The sequence below is a fragment of the Monopterus albus genome, unplaced genomic scaffold, assembly GCF_001952655.1.
Source record: "Monopterus albus unplaced genomic scaffold, M_albus_1.0 scaffold42.1, whole genome shotgun sequence".
Classification (NCBI taxonomy): domain Eukaryota; kingdom Metazoa; phylum Chordata; class Actinopteri; order Synbranchiformes; family Synbranchidae; genus Monopterus; species Monopterus albus.
Genome location: NW_018127922.1, coordinates 1,806,923 through 1,818,564, shown reverse-complemented (window position 1 = coordinate 1,818,564; position 11,642 = coordinate 1,806,923). Strand labels below are relative to the sequence as shown.

Below are 11,642 nucleotides of genomic sequence, written 5' to 3'. Positions count from 1 at the left end.
TGACCATGTGATATTTCAGTTTTTTTTTTAATAAATCTGCAAAAATGTCAAAAATTCTGTGTTTTTCTGTCAATATGGGGTGCTGTGTGTACATTAATGAGGAAAAAAATGAACTTAAATGATTTTAGCATATGGCTGCAATATAACAAAGAGTGAAAAATTTAAGGGGGGCTGAATACTTTCCGTACCCACTGTATAACACAGCCCCAACCGTCCTCTCTTTCTGACCAACTGCTTGACTTATCATATAGTCAGTTTAAGACTTTGTATATTTGTCTTAGCATCCTGTTTGTTTTGGTGTCATGCATTTTTGTCAGAGAAGGCAGTTGCTTGGGTTTCAGTCTAAATGCAGTCAAAAACACTGAACAGGTGTCTAAAATCAAGTGCATTCTTGTTTTCCCACAATAAAAAATATAACTATGAAAGCATTTTTTGGACTTTAGTCATGCATTCATTCAAAATGCCATATTATGTTAATTTCAGAGGAGCTCTAGTTAGAGCTCTACAGTACGTGACACAGGGCTGCATGCAGAGTTTCATGACATGGTATCAGAACTGATTTCCTGAGCAGAGGTGCATCAGATTTCATCTGTAAGCATCATGTATTGCATCACTGTGTTGTCAGCTTCATGCTTTTTCGTGGCCAATTCCCATGTTCTTCCTGTGTTTCAAACCTTGCATATGACCAACATGGAATGTTTATTTACCGCTGCTCTATGCATGGACAGTAAACTGAACTAAATTAGTTCCTTAGACAGACTATGTCTAATGAACTGTAGGCATGGATGAATAGGTAGACTCAGAGGCAAGATACTACCAAACATAACTATGCAGGATATATTAATATTTACTTATCTATGCTCAAAAAGCTGAATTTAGGAGAACAAAACTTTGAATCAACAGACAGTGATCAAAGGCAGGTACAATAATTTGTCAGCGAGACCAACACAGACATTCAGCAGTTTGTTAGTTACACCAAACTAAAACTAACGCAGTGTAACAACAAGTTCTGCAATTAATCCCCTGCTCATGAATGTGATACTGTTCAGCTTTTATTGAAACTGTTTCAGAGGAGTGTTCATTCAACTGTGTGGTTTTGGAAAATATAGTTTGCACAGTTGTTTGTACATCACCTTCATGAAGAGAGGATTAACAGTGGAACTGGTGTTTGACAATGCATTAGTGTAATCTTGGTGTACCCAACGAACTGCCAATTGTGTATATATTGCAAAGAAAGTGCGCAAGCTTGCCATGCAGTCAGTTTGCCATGCAGCCAATAATTAGTGCTTGATGACGACAATGTATCAGAATTAGTTTGGAGAAAAAAAAAAAGTTTCAAAAAGAGCAGTAGTCATGAGTGACGTACAGTACATAGTCCCTGTCCAACAATAGTTCACATAACTCGCAATGAGACAGATGGTTTGTGTTTCCGCTGGCCTGAAACACTTGTGCAAGCCAGTTTCTGAGAAACATCTGATTTACTCTAGAACACTTATTAGCAATTAGAAACTTTAAACTGAAAATAAGAGTCTACAATCATTTATATTTATATGCCAGATAACAGGTAATCTAAAGGTGGCTTGCAGAGTGTTGTTCCCTTTGCAACACACCATGATCACTAAAACATTTTTGGGGAATAACTGGTTGTTGTGTGGGACAACCAGGGCCTACTTGTGGTATTTAGAAGATTGAAACGAGATTTCTGTGATTTTTTTTTTTTTTTTATATATTAACTTAAGTATTTGTGAACTATCGCCTTTGGTCTTTAGGGTGCCCATGCAACCACCTTTAACTTCCAGAAAGGTCTTAAGAGACATGGTAAAAGAAAGCAAACTTACTTCATTCATACCTAAAAAAGCAACAACAAAACAAAGAGAACAAAACAGGATCAGAAGTCTCATTTACAGTCCGCATGTATCCATATGGTAAACACTTGTGCCAACACACACATTTAGACATCATTCTACTTTATTCACATTATATTACAATCGTGAATATATGACACTCATTGGGGAATGGCTGAATGTATCATACATTATATTAATTCCTGAAAACTTATGAGCCAGATCTTCACGATATAGTCACAACTACTGAGGGGTGCTTTCCTTATTGTACAGTTATTAAACAAATGCACAAAGGAAAGAGGAGTCTCACAGTTGTCTGAAACATTATCACCATGTCCTGATGTATAGCAAAAGAACATACTCTAACTCTGAGATAAAGTGAATATGACTTTACATGATATACACAGTGAGAAAAAGATAAAGCAGAGAGAGAGAGAGAGAGAGAGAGAGAGAGAGAGAGAAGTTGTGAGGGAAGCAAAAGGCAAATCAGTCCGTTGTACACCCCAGAGTTTAACCCCCACCTGCCCATCTCCCTCATTAAACCCTAGTGTCGTACTTTTCCAGGAATGTAGTTGCGGTCAATGCTTTCCTCTTGCAGAAACATGTGAAGACAGCGCTCGTTCTGGGCCAAAGGGTGGCCTGCAATTCTACAGACACACACACAGAAAACAGATAAAATTCACCTACTCTTCTTTATAAATGTTTTTCCTAGGAGGTGGGTGAAATGCAATTGTGGATTAGTTAGCTGACATGGGGCTGCTTTAAAGCCCCTTTCAGACATGGTAGCCATGAATTTCCAGGCTTCATGCAACAATGCAGGGGTTCCTTTTTTTACAGTGAGATTTAGAACCGCTGTGCATAAAATTCCTGCCAAGGCTTTGTTCAACCATAATGTTCACGTGATACTCAACATCGTGCAAGAGACACACACAGAGGATAAGCAGTTCTTTATTTCCATGTCAGACCAATGTCCAGCTGTTCTGCGTTAGCTCACAGTGCTAGACTGTATCTTTTCTGTACCAGTTAAAAATAAACTTTATACTAGCTAGTGATGCTGTTGTTTTTAAATGTGTGCCCTAAATCCACTCCACTGAGAGAGCAGCAGTGGTCGAGTGATCTAGAGAGCGGCCTTAGCGAGTACAAAGCAATCATCTTGAGTGCGCCCCTTATCGGCAAGTTGACCGCTTCAATTCAGACATTTAGCCAGTTAGAACATAACCGACTATTTGACTAGGTCTGACCAGATAAAATTGCCGGTAACACTTCGCTGGCTACATAACTCAGGGCTTTGCTCAGACACTATGCCTAGATGTGACAGAGCTGGAAACTTCCTGGCTTGTGGTCCATGTCTGAAAAGGGTTTAAGCCTTGTGTAAAGCTAGACATTTTATGAAAATATCTGACTTGTAGTGAATATGTGATTTCTGTTTAGGTAAACACATGTTGTGAGGCAGCACAATAGGGGCTTTGATTCATGCTTTACTAGATGTAACAATCCCACAGAGTTCACTGATGAAATACAAAACTATCCTTATCCTATAGCTCCTTCTTCAGCTTTCCATTAGAATTACAAACTCATACTTTCCACATTGGGACAAATGTATTTGTTGGCTTTATACCTAGAAAGACAAAGCATATACTTTCATTTAAGGCTGCTGAACTGGCTGACCTGTTGATGAACTGCTCCAGGCCTAATCGCCGCTCCTCAATGAATGACTCCTCAAAAAGGCCCTCGTCTCCACGGAATGGCAACTGCCTCTTCAGGGCTTTGCCTGGCAGAGGTGGTACTACAATCTTAAAGTATCAGGAGTCAACACAAATAAGAGGAATGATTAAAAACATGACCTGAAAACTAAACCTCACACTCATTGTGTTGTAAATTCAAAACTGCAAATTAGCTCATGTGAGCCAGGAGTTTAAAACAAAATGTATAATTTCTCAAATTAACATGAAACACACGCCTATAGCATAACCATAATCCTTATATGATATGTGAGAAGCAATGTATGGATTATATTTTTACACCCATGATGTGGGATGTGACCTCTATCCTGTAACCATTATTAGCCTGAAACATGTCATTATTGCTCACTCACCTTACTGTCTCTTTCCAGCTCATTCTTTAACCACTCAAAGTCACTGTATCTTCTTCTCACACAGGAATCCTTCAGTTTGAAAATGGGAAGGTTTGTCTACACAGAGTAGAAGAAAAATACAAAAACAGCTCTTGATTTACGCTAAACTCAATCACTTGCACATGGCTGCTGCTGGAAAGCAATAAGCGAGCCTGTAGAACCATCGGCAAATATCAAGGTTTACTGATGGTATGGTGGAAGACCTCAAGAAACAAAATCCAAGTATCTCTTACCACAATAAAGTGATCAAACCATTGGCATGAATGTCAACAATTAGGCCAAGTTTGAAGTGAGGGTGCAGTTCTTTTTGGTGTAAGTTGTGCTGCAAAACAAATCATTAGTTTCCTTATTGATTATAGTCAACTGAATTATTTAGGGGCAGCACGGTGGCACAGTGGTTAGCGCCGTTGCCTCACAGCGAGAAGGTTCCGGGTTCGGGCCCCACCTGGGACCTTTCTGTGTGGAGTTTGCATGTTCTCCCCGTGCTTGCGTGGGTTCTCTCCGGGTACTCCGGCTTCCTCCCACTGACCAAAGACATGCAGCTTAGGTTGATTGGTGTCTCTAAATTGCCCATAGGAGTGCGTGCGTGTGTGTGTGGTTGTTCATCTATGTGTTAGCCCTGCGATGGATTGGCGACCTGTCCAGGGTGTACCCCGCCTTCGCCCGATTGCTGGCCGGGATTGGCTCCGGCCCCACCCGTGACCCCGTTCAGGGACTAAGCGGTAGAGAATGAATTAATTATTTAGTTCACATATTGGCAACAATTAGTGCAAAATCGCCACACAAATTTCTTCAGATTACTTGTATCTTACCAACTGTCCACAGCCTAAAGATATTCCATTTCAGTATTATTTAAAAGGAACCAAATCCACCCACTGGAGCAGCAGATTATATTTTTTAATCCTCTACAAATGATTAACTGATAATCAGGATTGCCCATTAATTATTCTTTTCAGTATAGTTACAGGAAAATTTCTACAATATGGAAAGTCAACTGAACAGTATAACTGGCTGTGCATTAGGGGAAAAAAAAAGGCTTAGGTGCAGCTGATTTCATACATCTACCTGTGATACATATAAAGATGACTGCCAAGCAAAGCTCTTTTACTTCCATACTGAAAAGTGGCAGTCTGATAAAACTGCCAGTTCTGGTGCTATCGGTTAATTATGGGTTTTAGTAGCTATAGAATGGGTGATCCAACTGCATGCCTTTCCTTTGATTCACTACTGTAGACGCTTACAGGCGGTGTGTGTGTGTGTGTGTGTGGGTGGGGGGGTGTAATGCAATACTATGCTTTCCAGGTAAGACTGGCTTGTGTTAACAAGACTGTTCTGGCTTTGTTCAGGTTTGTCTAAGTGTGAGATAGTGGCGTTCGAATGTGCAAGTTGGCAAAAGTAAGCTTGCTCCACCTGTTGACCCAAAAACTCCCACACATGGTAACAGACCTGTAGGAGTCTAAAGAAGCTTAATTTTATTTTCATTGTAACACCTACAACGACATTTTGAATGGAGCTGAGGGCTTCGGGCCGCCATCACGGGCAACTTCGGGGGTACACAGTGTCTTGCCCAAAGACACTTCGACATGTGGACTGCAGGCACCGAGATTCTAACCTTCAACCTCTGCTCTACCCACCGCACTACTGTCGCCCCCCACTGTCTATGAATGTCGCATTAAAAATAAAATTTAAAAGGAGAAACCCCACTGGTTAAAACTGGAATGTTTTTGTAAAACGATAAGGATACTCTCCCAGGAAAACAGGCACAAGCACCACAAAATGAGGGCCTGTAGGCAAGACAAACCTTGTAAGTTGCAATTGCGTAAGTGCAGTGTTAGCACCAGCTTCCCGAAAATGTCTTTAAAATAAGCTGTGTCAGTGATTTTTTTTACTGCCCGTCTACTAGAAACTTTTAACTAGCTACTCAGCTAACAACAATCACAAAGTGTACTGTTTAACAACGATAATGTCCGAAAATGTTACCTTAGTCAATTAACAACATTTACTGCATGCTATTCTTCCCATTTATAACACTTGTTATTTAGCTACGTAACATTAGTTTTCTTGATTAAATACCAATGTGTACCTTAACTTTAAACACAGAACAGCAGTAACCAGCAGTGTTACCGACGTACGTACTTGTCATTAGTTGTCTATGTAAGCTGACAATACTAAATTAACGCTGGTCTTTATTTTGTTTACAATGAAAAGCTAACGTTAGCTTTGTTCGAGCAGCTAACATTAGCAGTTAGCTTTGCAGTGTCGACTGGGACACCCTTGTTCACCCACTGTCGCTATTTTTCGTTACATTTCTCAGGATTTAATTCTAACTAGTTATATGACAATTAGTTTGAAACGCATTGACGTTACCCCTTACGTTAGTGTTAACTCTACACCACTGACATGGCTTAAAATTGTAAATCTGTCTTCACCATGTATGCTCGAAGACGCTGAATGTTCATGAAACTTCTCTCTAACGTTACATCAAGCAACCACCATAAGTTACGCCCTTAACAATGCCCAGTCCTCGAGTTTTACAGAAGCGCCATGTTAAGGCACTTCGAGCGCCTACGCCAATGTAACAACCCGATACCACGGTGGACATTTTAGCACAGCAGCTAAATACGCTAACGCTAGCAACAACAGTTAGCTTCGGCTAACTACCGCATCAAGGTGTTTTGGCTGGCGGTGTCAACACTTACCCGCATGCGAACTTCGTAAGTTGTGTAACGGTTGCGTCCAACTCCAACGATTTGTGGATCATAAACGTCTATTTCCAGAAAATTGCTGGGGGGACCGTATGCATCCATCAGGTCCTGAGGCTTGGAATTCAACCGGCGAGTGTCGGCCACCGCAGGCTCTGACATTTTGTCGGGTTGTATTTTCTGAACGGCCAACGTCAGACAACTAAATGCACAGTAAACGCTTAAATCTCATCTGAAGACATCAATTGATTGCGGTAGCTGATCGGTTCAGCCAGGCAGTAACTGACTTGTAGCTATCTCCCTGTTGTTGCGGGGGCTAGCTGCCCTGCACCCTACCCTTCTTGAATCCGAAAAATGCGTTGAATCAGTTCTGTGCTGTGTGGGACAGTCTGCACTCCCTCTAATGGACATGGGGATAATTGGACGGAGCGGACTGAACAATCAATCCCATAGATCAATTCGCGGGACAGAACCATAAAACAGAGGAAGGCTATGTTTTTCAAAAGCAAACCAGGGAAAAGATACAAAGGACTGCAGCTGTTAGCCTCGGTAATGACAGATGCCAAGGGACATTAAGTAACCGCAAAGAGATGCAAAAGACCACGAAGTGATGCAAAAGTAATACAAAGAAAAGCAAAAAGACTGAATTACTTGTTAATAAGTAAATAAATGCTAATTTTTTAAGAGCAGAGTTGTTCTTGATGCTCTGCAAGCTTTTCTAGCTAAAAAGATAAAAATATGGTATTGTGTTTTTAAGAATTAGTTAAATATTTCAAACTATTAACAAAGCTAAGAGAGCATAACTTTATTTGGTGTCTAATAGAAGATAGATACACAACAATGCTTTTTAAAATCACAATAATTCCATGTAAGAAATAATAATCAGGTAGTCACATCACCAATAAAGTATTTTGTAAAAAAAAAAAAAAAAAAACACAAAAAAACACCTTCACCAAGCAATTTTATACAAACTTGTTGCCCTGTTGAAAGTTTAAATTAACTTTCTATCAGCAATTACCATGTTTTCCTTAAGCAGCAAGTCAGAGGAGAGTCACTTGAAACCAATAATATTTAAAACTTGGTCTTTTGTGATATACATATGCATGTGATTAATTGCACAATGGTTAAACATATGAAAAATATATATATAGCAGACTCCCTTTATGTAGAATATAACAAAGAGTGAAAATATAGGTTTTGGAGTGGTAACCATTTTTAAGAAACACTTTGGGTATAATTTTGTTCATGTTTCCAAATCATACACGTTACCCTTTATATACTCATAAGCAAATATCTAAGTGAGTTAGCAAAACAAAGCAGCTCTGTTAAAACCTCCTGAAAATACTAAAACCACATCTAGTCATAAACTGACTCAATAATGAAGCTCTCATATAAACTTGTAGAACAATCAGTAAGGGGTTAGAGGAAGTAGAAGTTAAAAAAAAACTTCAATTTGTTCTCCTAGTGTTGTGAAATCAGTTTACTATAGATAAAGTGGAAAGTTTAAGAGGAAATTTGTTGCCTTATAGTTGTTGTTAACAACTGGACAACATATACAACAAACAAATGCAGTTTTAAGGGCATTTTAATAAAGAAAATGGTTGTTTGGAGTTTATTTGTCGTAGATTAAGCTAATAGGATCATGGATTTTAAGGAGATTTTGTTATGGTTTATGAACTTGCTGCCTGTTTTGTGCTTTTATTTTGGTTAGTTTCCTGTCTTGTGTCATCTTACCTGCCCTAGCTTTACCCCGGTTCACAATCACCATTCATTCTTTCCACCTGCTGCTCGTTATCCTCTGGTCACCTACCTATATATACTCCTTCCTTGCGCCTCAGGCTCTTGCTGGTTTGTTTTGTCTCCATGCCTTATTGCCTGTTGTCTCTGTTCTCTCAGCTCACCACTCCTGCATCTCTGCCCCGTAAGTTCAGTACCTGTCTCTTGTTTGTTTCATTTTTTTTGAGTTTTTTTGATCAGCAGTACTTTGGTTTATTTGACTGGTTTGGTTTTCATTTTTGTACCCAGCTCCCTGACCTAGTTTTGCACTTGTGTTACTACTACCGGTTGAGCCTTGTATTTTGTTCCTGTTTCTTGTGTTGCATTAAAATCCTATTGACCTTTGCCTTGGCTTGTCTGCATATTTGGGTCCTTCCCATGCCTGAGACTTAACAGATTTGGTTTTTTTAAACCTGTAACTACTGGAACCCTCAAACGGTAATCCATTTTAATTGCTGTGGTTTTTTGTTGGGGAAACTGAGGCCATGCATCATATCAGTTTTCTGATCTTTATAGCTGTGCAGCAGATGCATCTAAATAGACTTGATGCTACTTCTCAGATGAGACGGTAACTGTGGAGGCAGCAGAGGAGCAGGGGGTGGGCAGGTCTTCAGACTGGTTCACAGGACTGGAGATTGAACAGTCGGTTTGGTTGGTTGTGACAGAGCAGGTGAAGTCATCAGAGCTCTCGCTGTCGGACTGGGAGACATGGCAGTACTCACGGACAGGACAGGCACGCTCGGTGTAGTTGGCCTTAAAATTCTCCTTCAGGTTTTTGGAGATTTGAAGCCAATTCTTTAATAAAAACAAAATGTATAACTTATTTTGCTGCTACCTCACAGGAGAGTACATTTCTGTCACAATGGATTTTCATCCAATGAATGAGCATTGTGGACTGCTTCTTCCAAAGCAACACCTTATGAACAAGCTTGTTCATAAGGTGTACTGTTTATATTTTTAAACAAAGCTTTAGCAATAGCACTGTCATTTGGTCAGTCCACCAACAAATCTCAACCATTTAATGGTTTTCCATTACATTTTGTACAAACACTCATGGTACACTGAGGATGAACCCTACTGAATTTGGTGACCTACTGACTTTTCTTCAAGCATTGCCATGATGTGTATGCTTGTGGTTTTGAGTAAAATACAACTTTTCAAGTACCATAAAGTCAAAATTTCAATTTGTCCAATTTGAAATTCCAAATCAATAATTATAAATGTTTGACTTGACATTTCAGGGTGAAGGCACAGAGCTGGTGGGTGCTACAAACCTCTATGTCATGAGAGATCAGGGATGGCTTGGGAACCACAGGGATGATGTAGATTCTCAGCCTATATGGGAGGTAGGCATATTCTTGCTGTCAGATCTCACTGGTATCTCATGCTGATATAATCTCTTTGGCTATTGTAAAAATATAACACTTTGTAGAGTTTAAGAGGAAGGCCAAAGAGGAGATATATGGATGTGCTAAAAGAGGACATGAAGTTAATTGGGGTGAGTAGAGGATGCCAAGGATAGCTGGGTGGAAACGGATGGGAACTGCTGAAAGAATTTAAATGACAATGTGTGCAATATAATCATTTACCACTAACAATTTAACACTTCACTGCATAATACGAAGTACTGATAACCTAAAAAAAATAATGGAAAGCTAAGGAAATGAGTATACATTGCTGACACACTGGCTACATTATATACTTAGAAACTACCATGTTTATACATGATGTATAGGCCAACCCACCTTTCATGGTGCAGCAACATAACGGCCAGTAGGATGAGGGTGATAATGCCCACCACAAACAGCACTGGAGTCCAAACGGGCATTGAGGAATTTATTAGATTAGCATCTGCTGGGGGAGGAAAAAGGTGGTTTGTAATTGTTTTAATCTTGCACATTTACTGTTTTGAGCACATGTACTGTAAAGGAGCAGATGCAAAGTTGGAGTCATGTTTAATGTTTAATCATGTGTGCTATGGTGAAAGAGTAATTGACACCTGGGTTGCTTGCTCAAATAATCCATTACTGATTTAAATGGAAAGGTTTTACTGTCCTGTTATGGTTTGTGGACTTGCTTCCTGTTTGGTGCTTTTATTTTGATTATTCCTGTCCTGTTGCCTCACCTGCTCAATCTGCAGTCAACACTCATGGCATTCACCTATCCTTGCCCTCTTCTGTATATACAGTGGGTACAGAAAGTATTCAGACCCCCTTAAATTTTTCACTCTTTTATATTGCAGCCATATGCTAAAATCATTTAAGTTTATTTTTTTCCTCAATGTTGTTGGGTAAAATTATTAACAGTCATACTTTAAGGTTGATTCTAACATTTTATGAATTAAAAACTTAATTAGAAGATTAACATTATGCTTGTTGAGTAGTCAACCTGTGTGTTTACTTTGCGTATGGTAATTCTATCATAGTTAAGATTTAGTTTAGAGCACACATAAGTTTGCTTACTTATATGTTACAATTATGTTTACATAGTTGAGTATATCATTCTATGTGTTCACTGAAGTCTTGGCCAGTATTTACTGTGTTAGCCAACTGGAGCACTGTTTAACATCAAGGGGACTGGTTCACTAAAACACTGACTCTCATTAGAGTTACAGCTTTAGCAAAGAGGGTCACAGTTAATTTATTATCACCACCTGGCTGAAGAGGCCAGGGAATTTGGGGTCACTGGGACACCAAGGGTAATAAACAAGAGATTAGATCTAAAAGCCAACAAGAGGAAGACAACTTCAAAAGACAGGGCAATATACAGACACACACAGGCAAGATAGTTTAATTAGCCAAACGGGAAGCCATGTGTCATAGTGTAGTTAGTAACAAAGAGAGTGTAGGAATTTAGAGTAGAATTTCCTCCATCTTTAGGAAGCTGCCTTTCCCATTGGAGCAGAAAGGACGCAGGAGGAGGACAGATGGATAGATGGACCAATAAAACAGCACGAGAGGACCGGACCAGCCTACAAGGGCACATTTGAAATTGTATAAAAACAACTGAATGGAGGAGGACAGTGTTCCTTCTCGTCCTGAAGACGAGTTGAACGGTTTTGCTGTTGAGGTCAGGGCTTCAGATAGAGATGGAACCCAGAGCTCTGAAAATTGCTTTATTCGATGGTCTGTTTAGTTATGATAATAAATGTTTGAAAATTGATATTCGATTCCGATTATTCTTCAT

The 11,642-nt window shown here is 39.5% G+C and overlaps 2 protein-coding genes across 5 annotated transcripts in view; both read right to left on the bottom strand.

The window, feature by feature from the left end:
* snx12 (sorting nexin 12) overlaps positions 1–7,182 on the bottom strand; it is a 9,335-nt gene extending 2,153 nt beyond the window's left edge. Inside the window, exons 1-5 of one of the 2 annotated variants that reach the window (XM_020599832.1) lie at positions 6,678–7,181; positions 3,940–4,035; positions 3,513–3,637; positions 2,401–2,491; positions 1,839–1,849 (exon numbers count right to left, since the gene is read on the bottom strand). In XM_020599832.1, the coding sequence (XP_020455488.1) occupies positions 1,844–1,849; positions 2,401–2,491; positions 3,513–3,637; positions 3,940–4,035; positions 6,678–6,842 (483 nt within the window). In that variant the 5' untranslated portion in view covers positions 6,843–7,181 and the 3' untranslated portion in view covers positions 1,839–1,843. Of the gene's footprint in view, positions 1–1,838; positions 1,850–1,950; positions 2,492–3,512; positions 3,638–3,939; positions 4,036–6,677 lie in introns of those variants that run through there. The other variant, XM_020599831.1, reaches the window with a different exon arrangement.
* A 1,549-nt stretch (positions 7,183–8,731) lies between these two features.
* Positions 8,732–11,642, bottom strand: part of LOC109960011 (cytokine receptor common subunit gamma-like) — a 10,348-nt gene continuing 7,437 nt past the window's right edge. For 2 of the 3 annotated variants that reach the window (XM_020599827.1, XM_020599828.1), the window contains exons 7-9: positions 10,202–10,310; positions 9,731–9,791; positions 8,732–9,251 (exon numbers count right to left, since the gene is read on the bottom strand). In XM_020599827.1, the coding sequence (XP_020455483.1) occupies positions 9,006–9,251; positions 9,731–9,791; positions 10,202–10,310 (416 nt within the window). In that variant the 3' untranslated portion in view covers positions 8,732–9,005. The remainder of the gene's footprint in view (positions 9,252–9,730; positions 9,792–10,201; positions 10,311–11,642) is intronic. The other variant, XM_020599829.1, reaches the window with a different exon arrangement.